Source organism: Zingiber officinale, chromosome 5B, assembly GCF_018446385.1.
Source record: "Zingiber officinale cultivar Zhangliang chromosome 5B, Zo_v1.1, whole genome shotgun sequence".
NCBI classification, from domain to species: Eukaryota; Viridiplantae; Streptophyta; class Magnoliopsida; order Zingiberales; family Zingiberaceae; genus Zingiber; species Zingiber officinale.
The window spans coordinates 119803865-119814277 of NC_055995.1; the positions used below are offsets into that span (position 1 = coordinate 119803865).

The window sequence follows — 10413 nt, forward strand, 5'->3', positions numbered from 1 at the left end:
ATGGCAGGTAGGTACCAGGTAGGACACTGCCATGGAACAGTACTACGTCAATGAACCAGAGATATAAAAGAAATGGCTCCCCACCGTTCGCTGCTATAATTAAGCATCTTCCTGTAGGGAGCTAGCAGTATACCATATATTCACTCCACCTTCAAGGCTACCGACACAAGGACAGCCGATATATTATCGAGTCAAAGTTCGTCAGGAATTAATGAGCGATCGATACGTGTGGCACAGCTCGATCAATGGAGGGTGGTGTGCTAGTAGTGATATAAAGAGTAGAGTGCGGAGCTTTGGAACTCGTTGTAGCCTTTTGGCCCTACATATATATTTTAAAAATGGAGAGAGAAGATGATATATGTATAATGATGACGACGATGAGAAGTGACCCAATTCTCGGCCGCAATAGTAGGCCAAAGAATGCAACGTCGTCCATGAGATTTCTACAACTAAGGGGAAGTCTCCAACAACATTGGCGTTGTCATCTACCTCCTTCTCTCTCTCGTTCTTCCTTTCTTCCAAGGGAAGGAACGTAACGTCGTCTATGCATGTGCCTTCCCACGCTCTCTATCTCCTCTCTGTTTTTAACCTCCAATAATTACGGACAAAAGCTTTTGCGATTACCGGTTTCGACGTCTCGATTTACAATATTGATTGGTTGATAAATTTTTGAATCTGTATATATACTGACTGACTTCGTTATCGTGTTGGATGGTGATGAGAAGATTGTGCCGAAAATTGGACCGGGAAGATGGCCTGGAGACGGTGCTGGAGGTGCCCATCCCGGAGGAAATGTTCGCCGACGACGTCAACGCCGGCGGCGAGATGAGGACTTGGCTCAACGCGCAGGCTTTCGACAACGCCGCCGCCGACGATCAGCACCAGCAACAGCAAGTCTCCCGCCGTAAATCCGAGCTGCAGCTCCTCCTCAACGTCGTCGGCTTGCCTCTCGTACCCTGCCCCGTCCCCTCCGATCATGCCTTCGGCGGCCGTTCTATCCTCCTTCGTGATAACTCCTCCCTCGTATGAAATTAACTTAATACAGAAAAATATAAATATATATTGATTGCGCGTGTGGTTAATTAATTGTTTATTGAATTTCTTTTTGGAAAAAAAAAAAAGCAAGAGTCGTCGGCGAAGTACATCATCCACCAGTACATCGCGGCGACGGGAGGTCAGGCGGCGCTGACGTCGATAAGCACCATGTACGCGGTGGGGAAGGTGAGGATGAGCGCGTCGGAGTTCCAGGGGAGCGACGGCCCCAACGAGGTCGGAGGGTACGTGCTGTGGCAGAGGAGCCCCGACGTGTGGTACTTCGAGCTCATCATGGCCGGATGTAAGATGAGCGCCGGCAGCGACGGAAAGCTCACCTGGAGGCAGTCCGCCTCCATGCAATCCCACGCCCTCAGAGGCCCCCCGCGCCCGTTGCGCCGATCTCTGCAGGTGTCGACACCGTGATTTCTGCCAGTTGGCTCCAATTGAATGGGATTGAGCAATTGGATTTTGATGATGACGAAACAGGGATTGGATCCGAGGTCGACGGCGAACCTCTTCTCGAACGACGCGGTGTGCACCGGCGAGAAGACGATCAACGGCGAGGAATGCTTCATGCTGAAGCTGGAGGCGGATCGGGAGACGCTGAAAGCCCGGAGCGCCGCCAACTTCGACATGGTGCACCACACGATATGGGGTTACTTCAGCCAGCGCACCGGCCTCCTCGTCCAGCTCGACGACACCTACCTCCTCAGCATGAAGGGTGCCGGCGGCTGCGGCCAGACCATCTTCTGGGAGACCACCATGGAGTCCGCCCTCGACGACTACCGCCTGGTCGACGGCGTCAGCGTCAGCGTCAGCGTCGCGCACGCAGGCCACACCACCGTCACCCTGTCCCGGTACGGCGAGGGCACGGCCAAACACAAGCGGAGGATGGAGGAGACGTGGACCATCGAGGAGGTGGATTTCAACCTCTTGGGCTTGTCCATGGACTGCTTCCTCCCGCCGGCCGACATGAAGAAGGACCAAGACGGATGGCAGCAGTGAATCATGCCTCGATTCTTCAAATCTTTGTCTCCCTTGATCGCGTTCTTGTAAATATAATTAATCAATTGATACAACGATCAGGCTGTGATTTTATTTTTCATTCACAATTCATGTGGGAGGAAGAAGATAGATAGAAGAAATAGGAAAGTAAATTCTGACGTTTCTCTCTGTTTTTTTTTTCAATCAAGGTATCCAGGTATAATCCTACAGATCAGCCATCAGGTAAATCCGCAAGTACAAATGGCTCACCAGCAAATTTAATCAATTACTCTTGGTCCTTTGAAAACAGACTATTATGATACAATCTTGTATACTCCAGCGTAAGATTAGGCATTTCAATGAATGTAATTTTATGGCACTCACAAATATTATTCTGCAGAAAATGGATAACTTAATGTTAAACTGAACAATAATACATGTAAAGAATTTAACAGGGGTGAAGGATCAGTCAGGCATACACTGAGCAGCACTGCGTGAGAGATCAGAAGTAGCTCCCTGAATGTCGGCTGCGCGGTTCTGACCCTATCAGCTCTCCTGTGAATGGATCGAACTTGTAGGGCTCGCCGGTGAAAGGATCAAACCTTATTTGCCGACGCTCAGCGGGATATTTCTCAGGGTCGAGTCGAATGCTTGATCCTGCAGCAGAGCGATATCGCGCTGGGGAGATTGGACGGCTATATGATGAAGGCGCTGCTTCTATCAGTCTTCCGACACTTTGTCGAGAGCGCGGTGGACTATCATAAAGTGAAGAGTTAGAAGCGTATCGTGCTGGTGGTGAAATTCTGTACCTGTAAAGGAAAACAATGAGAAGATTGCCTAGAATTCTTAGTCAGTGATCAAACCAGGAGAGTTGTAATGAATAGAGTTTAATGAGTTCCTAAAACCGCTAATCCAGAGCACAATGAACGATGGATATTCATTATAAGGCAAATAAAGCCAGACGAATTACTCGAAACCAAAGAGAAACAAGACCCAGAAGCATAGTTACCCAGTACTTCATTATAGGCATAGTTTCTAGCCATTGGATTATCATACCATAAAGAATCGCAAAATAAACTCACCTAGGACTGGGATGATCAATTTCTTCTAAAAGAACTGGAGCCGGTAGACTAGTCAGCTCAGATTCTTCGGGCAAATAGTCGATTGACTTCTGTGTCTGGTACAGTGGGTTGCCTCTTGCAAACCTGTCAACCTGTTGCAGCAAAAAAAAATTGCAATACAGTTTGAACAGTCGAATAAAAATGGATTAAACAGGAGGGGTTACTAGCATTGTGGTCATGAGGGAGACAAACAAAACCTTAGAAAGCAATGACATAAAGTATGCTCTCTTATCACGCTTATCAGTACCTGATATCATAAACTGCCAACCACAGCCAAAAACAAGATTACAAAAGAAACCGCCTGTATAGGAAATAATTGAAACGATAGAATAGACAGCAGGGCTTACCTGATCAAGAATAGCCGTCGCTAAAGATCCAGGAAGCTCTTTCAAACTTGTGATGCAATCAAGATCCAACTGCCAACAAATGAAAAGATTTTGGTAAATGAAAAAAGAAAACTAAAAGTGTGCAAGCGATTGTGCTTTTACTTCCAATTTAGCCCCTCATGAACATGTGAGTGGTTCATAAAGCTAGAAGATTTCGTTTCAACGGTCGACTCACATCAAATCGAGTAGCAAGCCCCCGACGAAACAATCGAAGAAGGCGTTCTTTAACAGCTGCCGGTAAGGTGATGACAGTTGCCTCATATGGACCCACACCATCATCATAGGCCTAAAACCCCAAGCAGGAAAAGCAAAGGAAAAAATACTGGTGATGAAAATTATCAAGATAGTATAGGCTTCAAAAAGAAAATTATGAATGTTCCAATTGTAATTTCAGTGTAGAACAGGAAAAAAATTGTTATTTCCAGTTTTTAAATAAGATAGATGAATAAAAAATAAAGTGCAACAAAATTACCCAAGAACCAAAACAAAGTCGGACAGTAAAAAATTGGAAGAAACCTAATTGCAGAACCTATACGAGAAATATAATTTATGTTAGGCATCTTGGTGAATTTGTACCCAATTAACTAAGGTCCCCTAATATAGCACCAATAGGGATCCCATGTGCCTCAACCAGTAATTTCATTGGTTTGTGGTGGATCAACCAAGGTAAGTCTCATCCCAAGATAAAATCTCAGTGCTAGGGTGAAATATAGTCACTATAGCAAACTATTTTGTTAGTTATTTTTTACAGACGATTTTAAAAGCATTGACAAATTATCCAAGGTGTCAACCATTTGCCAACACGGAGACTACGCGTGGCCACCTAAGAGCCATATCATTGCTACTAAGCTTTTCCCGTGTGGCAGCGACGCTATTTTCTGCTTGGTAAAAAATCCCAATGCCACAATTACAGACATTTTTTTGATGGCCCACATGCGCATATTTAAACGTCATTAATCTTGAATGCTGACACATAATAGCATAAGCACTGTGATAATTTAGCATCAGTAAACTGCAAATTCGCTGTAGTGAACTGGATGTCGTGCCGCAGTATCAATGCATCGTGATGGTGGAAAATTAAAATGGGAGGAAGGAGATGAAGAAGAAAAAGAAGAGAAGATGGCTGGCTAAGCGAAGCTATTCTACAACTTTTATCTAGATTGCCTGAAATTGTTCAAGTTTTTCTAAATCATTCCAGAGCAATTCATGAAAAGATTCCTTACAAAAGTGATCATCAAACCCTCACACAAAGAGCGATGTGGAGGAAGAGAATTCTTGCTTCCACTTGTTTCAACCCATTTTGTATAAACTCTAATAATAGTTTGCATCATTCTCTCCAACAAGACTCAAGCCTGTCAAGTGGGAGATTGACAACCATCATTAAGTCCTCCAAAGTCAAGGAAAGTGTGAAGTGATCAAATGAGGAAAAGTCATTAAGTTCACTCTAATTCTTGATATTGAACTTCAGAGAACTTGTCTAGTGTCATTTGGCATAGCTTTTCAATTTTTATCTATATCCTAGACTCCTTAACAATGAACCAGATATTGATGAGAGCTTCGAGAGGAAGTTAATAATCTCCACATACCGGCCATAAGTTTAAGAAGTTGATTGTGTTCCAGAGTGGAGTACAAGCACCAAAATTGAAGGAGCGTGTTTAGTAAGAAAATCAGCAGACAAAGATGAAGTTCAGATATTCCTTGGTAAGATACAAATCCTCCATATTCAATACTAGACCAATTTTTCTATTTTGGTTGGAAAGCCAAGATAATAAGCATCAATACAACTTTTTCTCATAATACTTGATGGCATTGCAGTGCAAGATGAAGTCTCGTGGAGGATATTTTGCAAAAGCATTCAAAGTGTATGCATACAAGGACATAATATGCTGTCATGTTCATCAAAGCTAGAGGTAGGGTTAGGGCTTTGACTTTAATATGTTTCTGTGATGCCTCCTAATCATGTGTAGGTCTATGTTCATGTGATCAAGGTAATTGAGAATCAAAATACATGCTAGGGTTTGGTAGGCACTGAAACTCTTGATGAGTTTATCTTAATTGAGTGATCAAAGTTTTAGTCTTCCTTGATTGAATTTTTCATTTCCCAATATGTTTGGTAGTAATATTTTCTTGTTTCTGGGGAAGACTAGCATCTTATGTGTAAAAAACAAATTCTACTATATGAAGTTGTCAAAAAGTTGATGGTGAGTGGTATTATTAGTTAAAATTTTCATTTTTAATTATCTTCTCGTAGATTAAACTGAAAACACTTTAACTGCTAACCAAAATTTGATGGATCAATTTTTTTTTTTTTTGCATGTGTAACAGTTACATTTCTTGATTGGTTAGAAAGCTTACCATACTAATAGTTGTACCAAGGCAAAAACATATACAGCAAACAGCATTAGATATACTGGTGTGTAGTAAATTTGATGATGTTTGTGAATGCAAAATCAATAGGCATATCCAAAAAAAGGCCCCTACCTGGTTAGTAAGTCTAAGTGCCTTTGATTTACGTTCAAATGAATCTGAAGTGAGGTCTTCATATGAATGAGGTAGAACTCCAGCCTCACTAGGAGGTTTACTTTTCAGCTCAATGTGAGGACGTTTCCCCATCACGACAGGCCTTGCAACTGCAACCTACAGCAGGAGCACATGCTGAGTTTGCTGAAAAAATTCTGACATAGATAAAGGGTAATCTTCAACAGCAATAAAAATAATTATATATATATATATATATATATATATATATAATAGATAAGTAAATTGAGAAGGCTCGGGAAATAATCAATGAAAACAAAGTAAAACCAGCTATTAGTTGTACACCTGGATTTTGAACTTTGGCCCTCTATAGGGTCCCTGTACTATTTGCCCATCCATTTCCCTGATTGCATAATCCAGATCCTGGAGGGCAACTATTAATAGTCAAAACATACTAAAATCAACAAGTTGAAACAAGTGCAGCTCAAAAAATGAATCAGGTAAATATTGTTTGTGTTAAATTTTAAGACAATTTTCTAAAGCAAACATATTCAACTGGCACATGAACCAAATAGTAGATATTCATATGATTTGCAATTGGTATAATATGATACATGATACAATAGTTTGGTATCTAAAACCATATTCATATATAGGAATAAAAAAAAATCAAATTCCAATTAGATATTACATCAAGCCCATTAATTTTTTAATAGTGTTTTACGAGGTGATCTAGCTGGCTGCATATGTGGCCTCCGAAGCAGTTTGGAGAGGAGATTGCATCACATATGCAATATGCAGACCCCTGCAGGTGGTCTAAAAAGCTGATTAAGCAGTTAATTGATAGTATATGCAGGTTAAAAATCTCTTTTGAAGATCTTTGTCCTCTTAGGATGACTAATTATTGTGATTGCAAAACTCAAAACTATGTTTTTTTACGTGGTATCATGTAACTTATCCATGTCATTTTCAAAATTTGTTTTGCAAGTGATACACTATAGATGTTATACATTGTTTGTTATGCATTTTCTTGAAATTGAAATTATTAACTGAATTGTTTATATATAACTAGTTCAGTTATAATTAAATTTGAGTGTGTACAATTTCCTTACTACATTATTATGTCAGGTCTTCTCGTAATGTGGAATTACAAAGTGTATCTGTTTTATGTATAACTTGCTCACTTATGAACGTGTTTTAACTGACTAATATGCATTAGCGAATAATTATATTAGTTATGTTTTGCCTTTCCATCAATATAAATATTTTTTTAATGTTGACAACACATTGCCCCTGCATACAGCATATATGCTATGCAGTCAATGACTGCCTGCCGTATGGAAAAGGCCTTTTAAAACCTCAATTAAATCTAGCTTCTCTCTAGATTAACCTCAGCATATCAAACTCAACCCATCATAAAGAGAAAGGAAAAGGTGAAATCTTTTGCTGCATGATAGAAGAGAGATTGAAGAACTTTTGCAGCATGGAGAATCAGATTCAACAAAGAAGGTGGAGTCAACATCTTAATGATGCATGAGAAGCACAGTCTCTTAGAAACGAGAATTAGAAAAACAATAAGGGTGACTAAAGTAATTCTTTGCATATGATGCTTGTCACCTTAATCTCTTCATGAGCATCACCATTATCTTCCTCTCCTCTCTTCAACTGCGTCAATACTAGCAAGAAGCATAATTGGCACCAAGAGTCTAGCTGATAACGACTGTCTAGTACCAAAAGAGACAACAACCAAATCTATTGTTGTCCACTCATTTCAATTATAAAATAAAAGGAATAGAAAGTGTTTTATAACCTTTATTTAGGAGTAAACCTTTTTGTTAGAAATCAGGATCAACTTGCTCTATTGATCTTATTGTGCTATTAAACAATTTATCACATTATTCTATATATGTTAGGATGGAAAAACTATTTCAAAATAGAAATTTTTTAACCAATTTTATAATTTTTTAACTGAAATATAGGATTCCATTCAAAAATTCATGAAACCAATTTTGACAACCTTTTGGATTTATGTTTGTAACAAGTGAAATTATGATATTACAAACCTATAGTAACAAAAACAATCAAAACCATTGGTGTGTACTTTAAATGAAAGTATACTCACTGAGCGTCTAGCAAAGTGGACAAATCCGACTGGGTAGGGGCCTTTTCGTGAAACTGCAACCTTCTCAATCTTAAAATACAAGCACAAAAGGATAAATGAAATTTAGTCTTCAAATTAGTATCAAATTGCACTTTGGAAGTATCATGGTGCACCTTTCCTAGTGGATCAAACATCTTCCTTAGGAAATCTTCATCAGCATCTTTTGGAAGGTTTCCGACATAAGCAGTCTTAATCTGGAATAGAAATGGCAAATCTTAGATTAGATGCTAAATGGAAGATCAACAATGAGGCAGACTTTATGCAGAAGTGGAACAGTTAACACCTTTGCTAGCTCTTCAGGATCGATTTCAGGATCCTTCTCAACCCAATCTATTACAGGATGCCAATTACCATCAAGAAGAAAATCCGGTTTTGATCCAATGCGATGTGCTCGTGCTGCGGCCTGTGATGATATTTTTTTAAGCAGATGATCAGAATGCCTATGATGTAAGGCGATATGAAAATGGATTTGGTAGTCGTTTCAAATAAGATGACAGGATATATGATCAAGATCAGATAGATCAAAGGGCAGGCAAATGCATCTGATCTTTTAAAATATTGAAGATAAAGATAACAATGACCAGTCATTCAGATTGAGATAGCCAATGGTTGCAGAAGAATAGGAGTAACTTTACCAGTCCAGATTATTCAGACCATAGAAAAGATCAGAAAATAACCAAAGTTTGAGGTCATACTTAGAATCTTCTGATTTGACAAAGAAAGAAGCAGGATCTAACAATAGAAATGGATTCAACAAGACAACAACCACATTCAGGCTAAAAATTTGGCAATCTCACAAGATGTGGAAGAGATAACATGCAGCTGCAAGCAAGCATCCATTTCGGTGAGCGGTTTCGAATCCAATTCCCAAACTACAATTTTCAAGGTATTGACAGTCTTAGTAGCAGGCACCTTTCTGTGATCTTCTTAGTTAATTAAGAGATGGAACTTTTGTGCATGGTCAGCAATAGCAGTGTACCAGATGAGCCAACTCTAGAACAAGGATTTTAAAAATGACTTCGTCAAAGATTTGATCAGTCACGGGAGAGTGAACTGAATAGGAATCACATATGCCATCCAATCCAATGAGATACAAGCAACAGGATTCTCAAACAGCAACAAATGCCCTGATATTTGACAGTTAGATATAGATAGATAGCACTGTGGGTATCATGTAGAAGGTCAAATATTTGGATGGTCCTCACATTAGTACAAAGGAGATTTCAACAAAAAATTCTAAGATCATTAAGTGTTAAATAATCAAAGCTAACTTCCTCATGCATCTTATCTGATAAAATTTGAAAATAACTGGAACTGACCAATTTGTAGTTGATCTGATATCGTAGATCCTCATAATTTGGGTGATATAATATCTACTGATCATAAATCAACACTTGGAGATTTAGCTGGGTACAAGCCAATTGTTATATAAATGTTTTAAGTTCTTAATGTTTGGCATAGCTAGCTCACATTGATTATATAGAGTTATCCAGCAGTGATTTAGCAATAATAAGAGATAACAACAACAACCAAGTCTTATCTCACTATATGGGGTCGGCTATATAGATTTTTCTACGCCATTGGACCCTATCCCCTACAATATCATCATCTATACTTTAAATTTATTTTATTTTATTGTTACCTGTCTTTTTTTGGTCATCCTCTTCCTCGTTTGATGTGCGTATTTGTTATAGTTTTACATCACCTAACTGGGGCATTTTAGCAATAATAAGAGAAAAGTGAAGAAAAAAATTGATCACATGATATCATACATGAGCCAAGCAAAGTTACAATGATCAAAGATACATTAGGGTAGGAGTATTCAGTAGATCTGCAAATGGATCCCAAGTTCAAGTTGTCAGCACCACCTATCTGTATCAGAGCACCTCTGATGTCCATGCAACAGATACACAACCAACAAGTTTTTTGAAGCATCCTCTACAGGGAGTTAATAAAAATGTTGACAACTTCATTTATGGACATAATGGTCAAGAACTTGGTGAATTCAATATTTTGCATAAAGAAGATATGAAAATCTAATGCTCTGCAACTCCGCAATCAGGATGGGTTCCTGATCATCTTGCAACATGTTTAGAGCAAAATTGGCAGTTAAATGATAGCAACTCCAGTATCCCAGTAGAACTAAGACAATGATAAGAATAACAAGGAATGAGCAGTAATCAATCTCCCTTCATCAATGGCATCTATTTGAATTCTCATCTCTCAAGGTCGTTTGAAAAGTAGAAGA

General features: G+C 39.3%; 3 protein-coding genes across 6 annotated transcripts; 2 read left to right on the plus strand and 1 right to left on the minus strand.

Moving 5' to 3' along the window:
• The first annotated feature begins 711 nt into the window (after window positions 1–711).
• Window positions 712–1458, plus strand: LOC121986985. Its single transcript, XM_042540905.1, has 2 exons — window positions 712–1023; window positions 1123–1458. The coding sequence occupies exons 1-2, from the start codon at window positions 712–714 to the stop codon at window positions 1456–1458; spliced, it is 648 nt and encodes a 215-aa protein (XP_042396839.1).
• LOC121985610 lies at window positions 936–2140 on the plus strand. The gene is made up of 2 exons (XM_042539179.1): window positions 936–1023; window positions 1123–2140. Exon 2 carries the CDS (start codon window positions 1483–1485, stop codon window positions 2038–2040), a length of 558 nt encoding a protein of 185 aa, XP_042395113.1. The 5' UTR covers window positions 936–1023; window positions 1123–1482; the 3' UTR covers window positions 2041–2140.
• A 211-nt stretch (window positions 2141–2351) lies between these two features.
• LOC121985609 lies at window positions 2352–10407 on the minus strand. Of its 4 annotated transcripts, none has more exons than XM_042539177.1 (12): window positions 9972–10407; window positions 9808–9874; window positions 8449–8568; window positions 8279–8359; window positions 8127–8195; window positions 6350–6427; window positions 6008–6163; window positions 3702–3812; window positions 3488–3556; window positions 3338–3400; window positions 3102–3232; window positions 2352–2828 (listed from the first exon to the last, which is right to left on the minus strand). In XM_042539177.1, exons 2-12 carry the CDS (start codon window positions 9823–9825, stop codon window positions 2522–2524), a joined length of 1203 nt encoding a protein of 400 aa, XP_042395111.1. In that variant the 5' UTR covers window positions 9826–9874; window positions 9972–10407; the 3' UTR covers window positions 2352–2521. The 4 variants fall into 4 exon arrangements, 3 of the variants coding, with proteins under 3 accessions (XP_042395111.1, XP_042395110.1, XP_042395112.1); XM_042539176.1 differs by having other exon boundaries at window positions 2352–2413; window positions 2499–2828; window positions 9808–10407; XR_006113221.1 differs by having other exon boundaries at window positions 2686–2828; window positions 3309–3400; window positions 9808–10407.
• Window positions 10408–10413: the final 6 nt, after the last annotated feature.

What these genes read in the sequence shown, in the direction of transcription:
- LOC121986985 (XM_042540905.1), top strand. Translation starts at nt 712, where the DNA reads ATGGTGATGAGAAGATTGTGCCGAAAATTGGACCGGGAAGATGGCCTG. An exon ending in TTCGTGATAACTCCTCCCTC is followed by an intron (nt 1,024 to 1,122) that starts GTATGAAATTAA and finishes AAAAAAAAAAAG; the next exon opens with CAAGAGTCGTCGGCGAAGTA.
- LOC121985610 (XM_042539179.1), top strand. Translation starts at nt 1,483, where the DNA reads ATGGGATTGAGCAATTGGATTTTGATGATGACGAAACAGGGATTGGAT.
- LOC121985609 (XM_042539177.1), bottom strand. An exon ending in ATCCTGAAGAGCTAGCAAAG is followed by an intron (nt 8,360 to 8,448) that starts GTGTTAACTGTT and finishes TTTCTATTCCAG; the next exon opens with ATTAAGACTGCTTATGTCGG. An exon ending in CGACGGCTATTCTTGATCAG is followed by an intron (nt 3,401 to 3,487) that starts GTAAGCCCTGCT and finishes TGTGGTTGGCAG; the next exon opens with TTTATGATATCAGGTACTGA.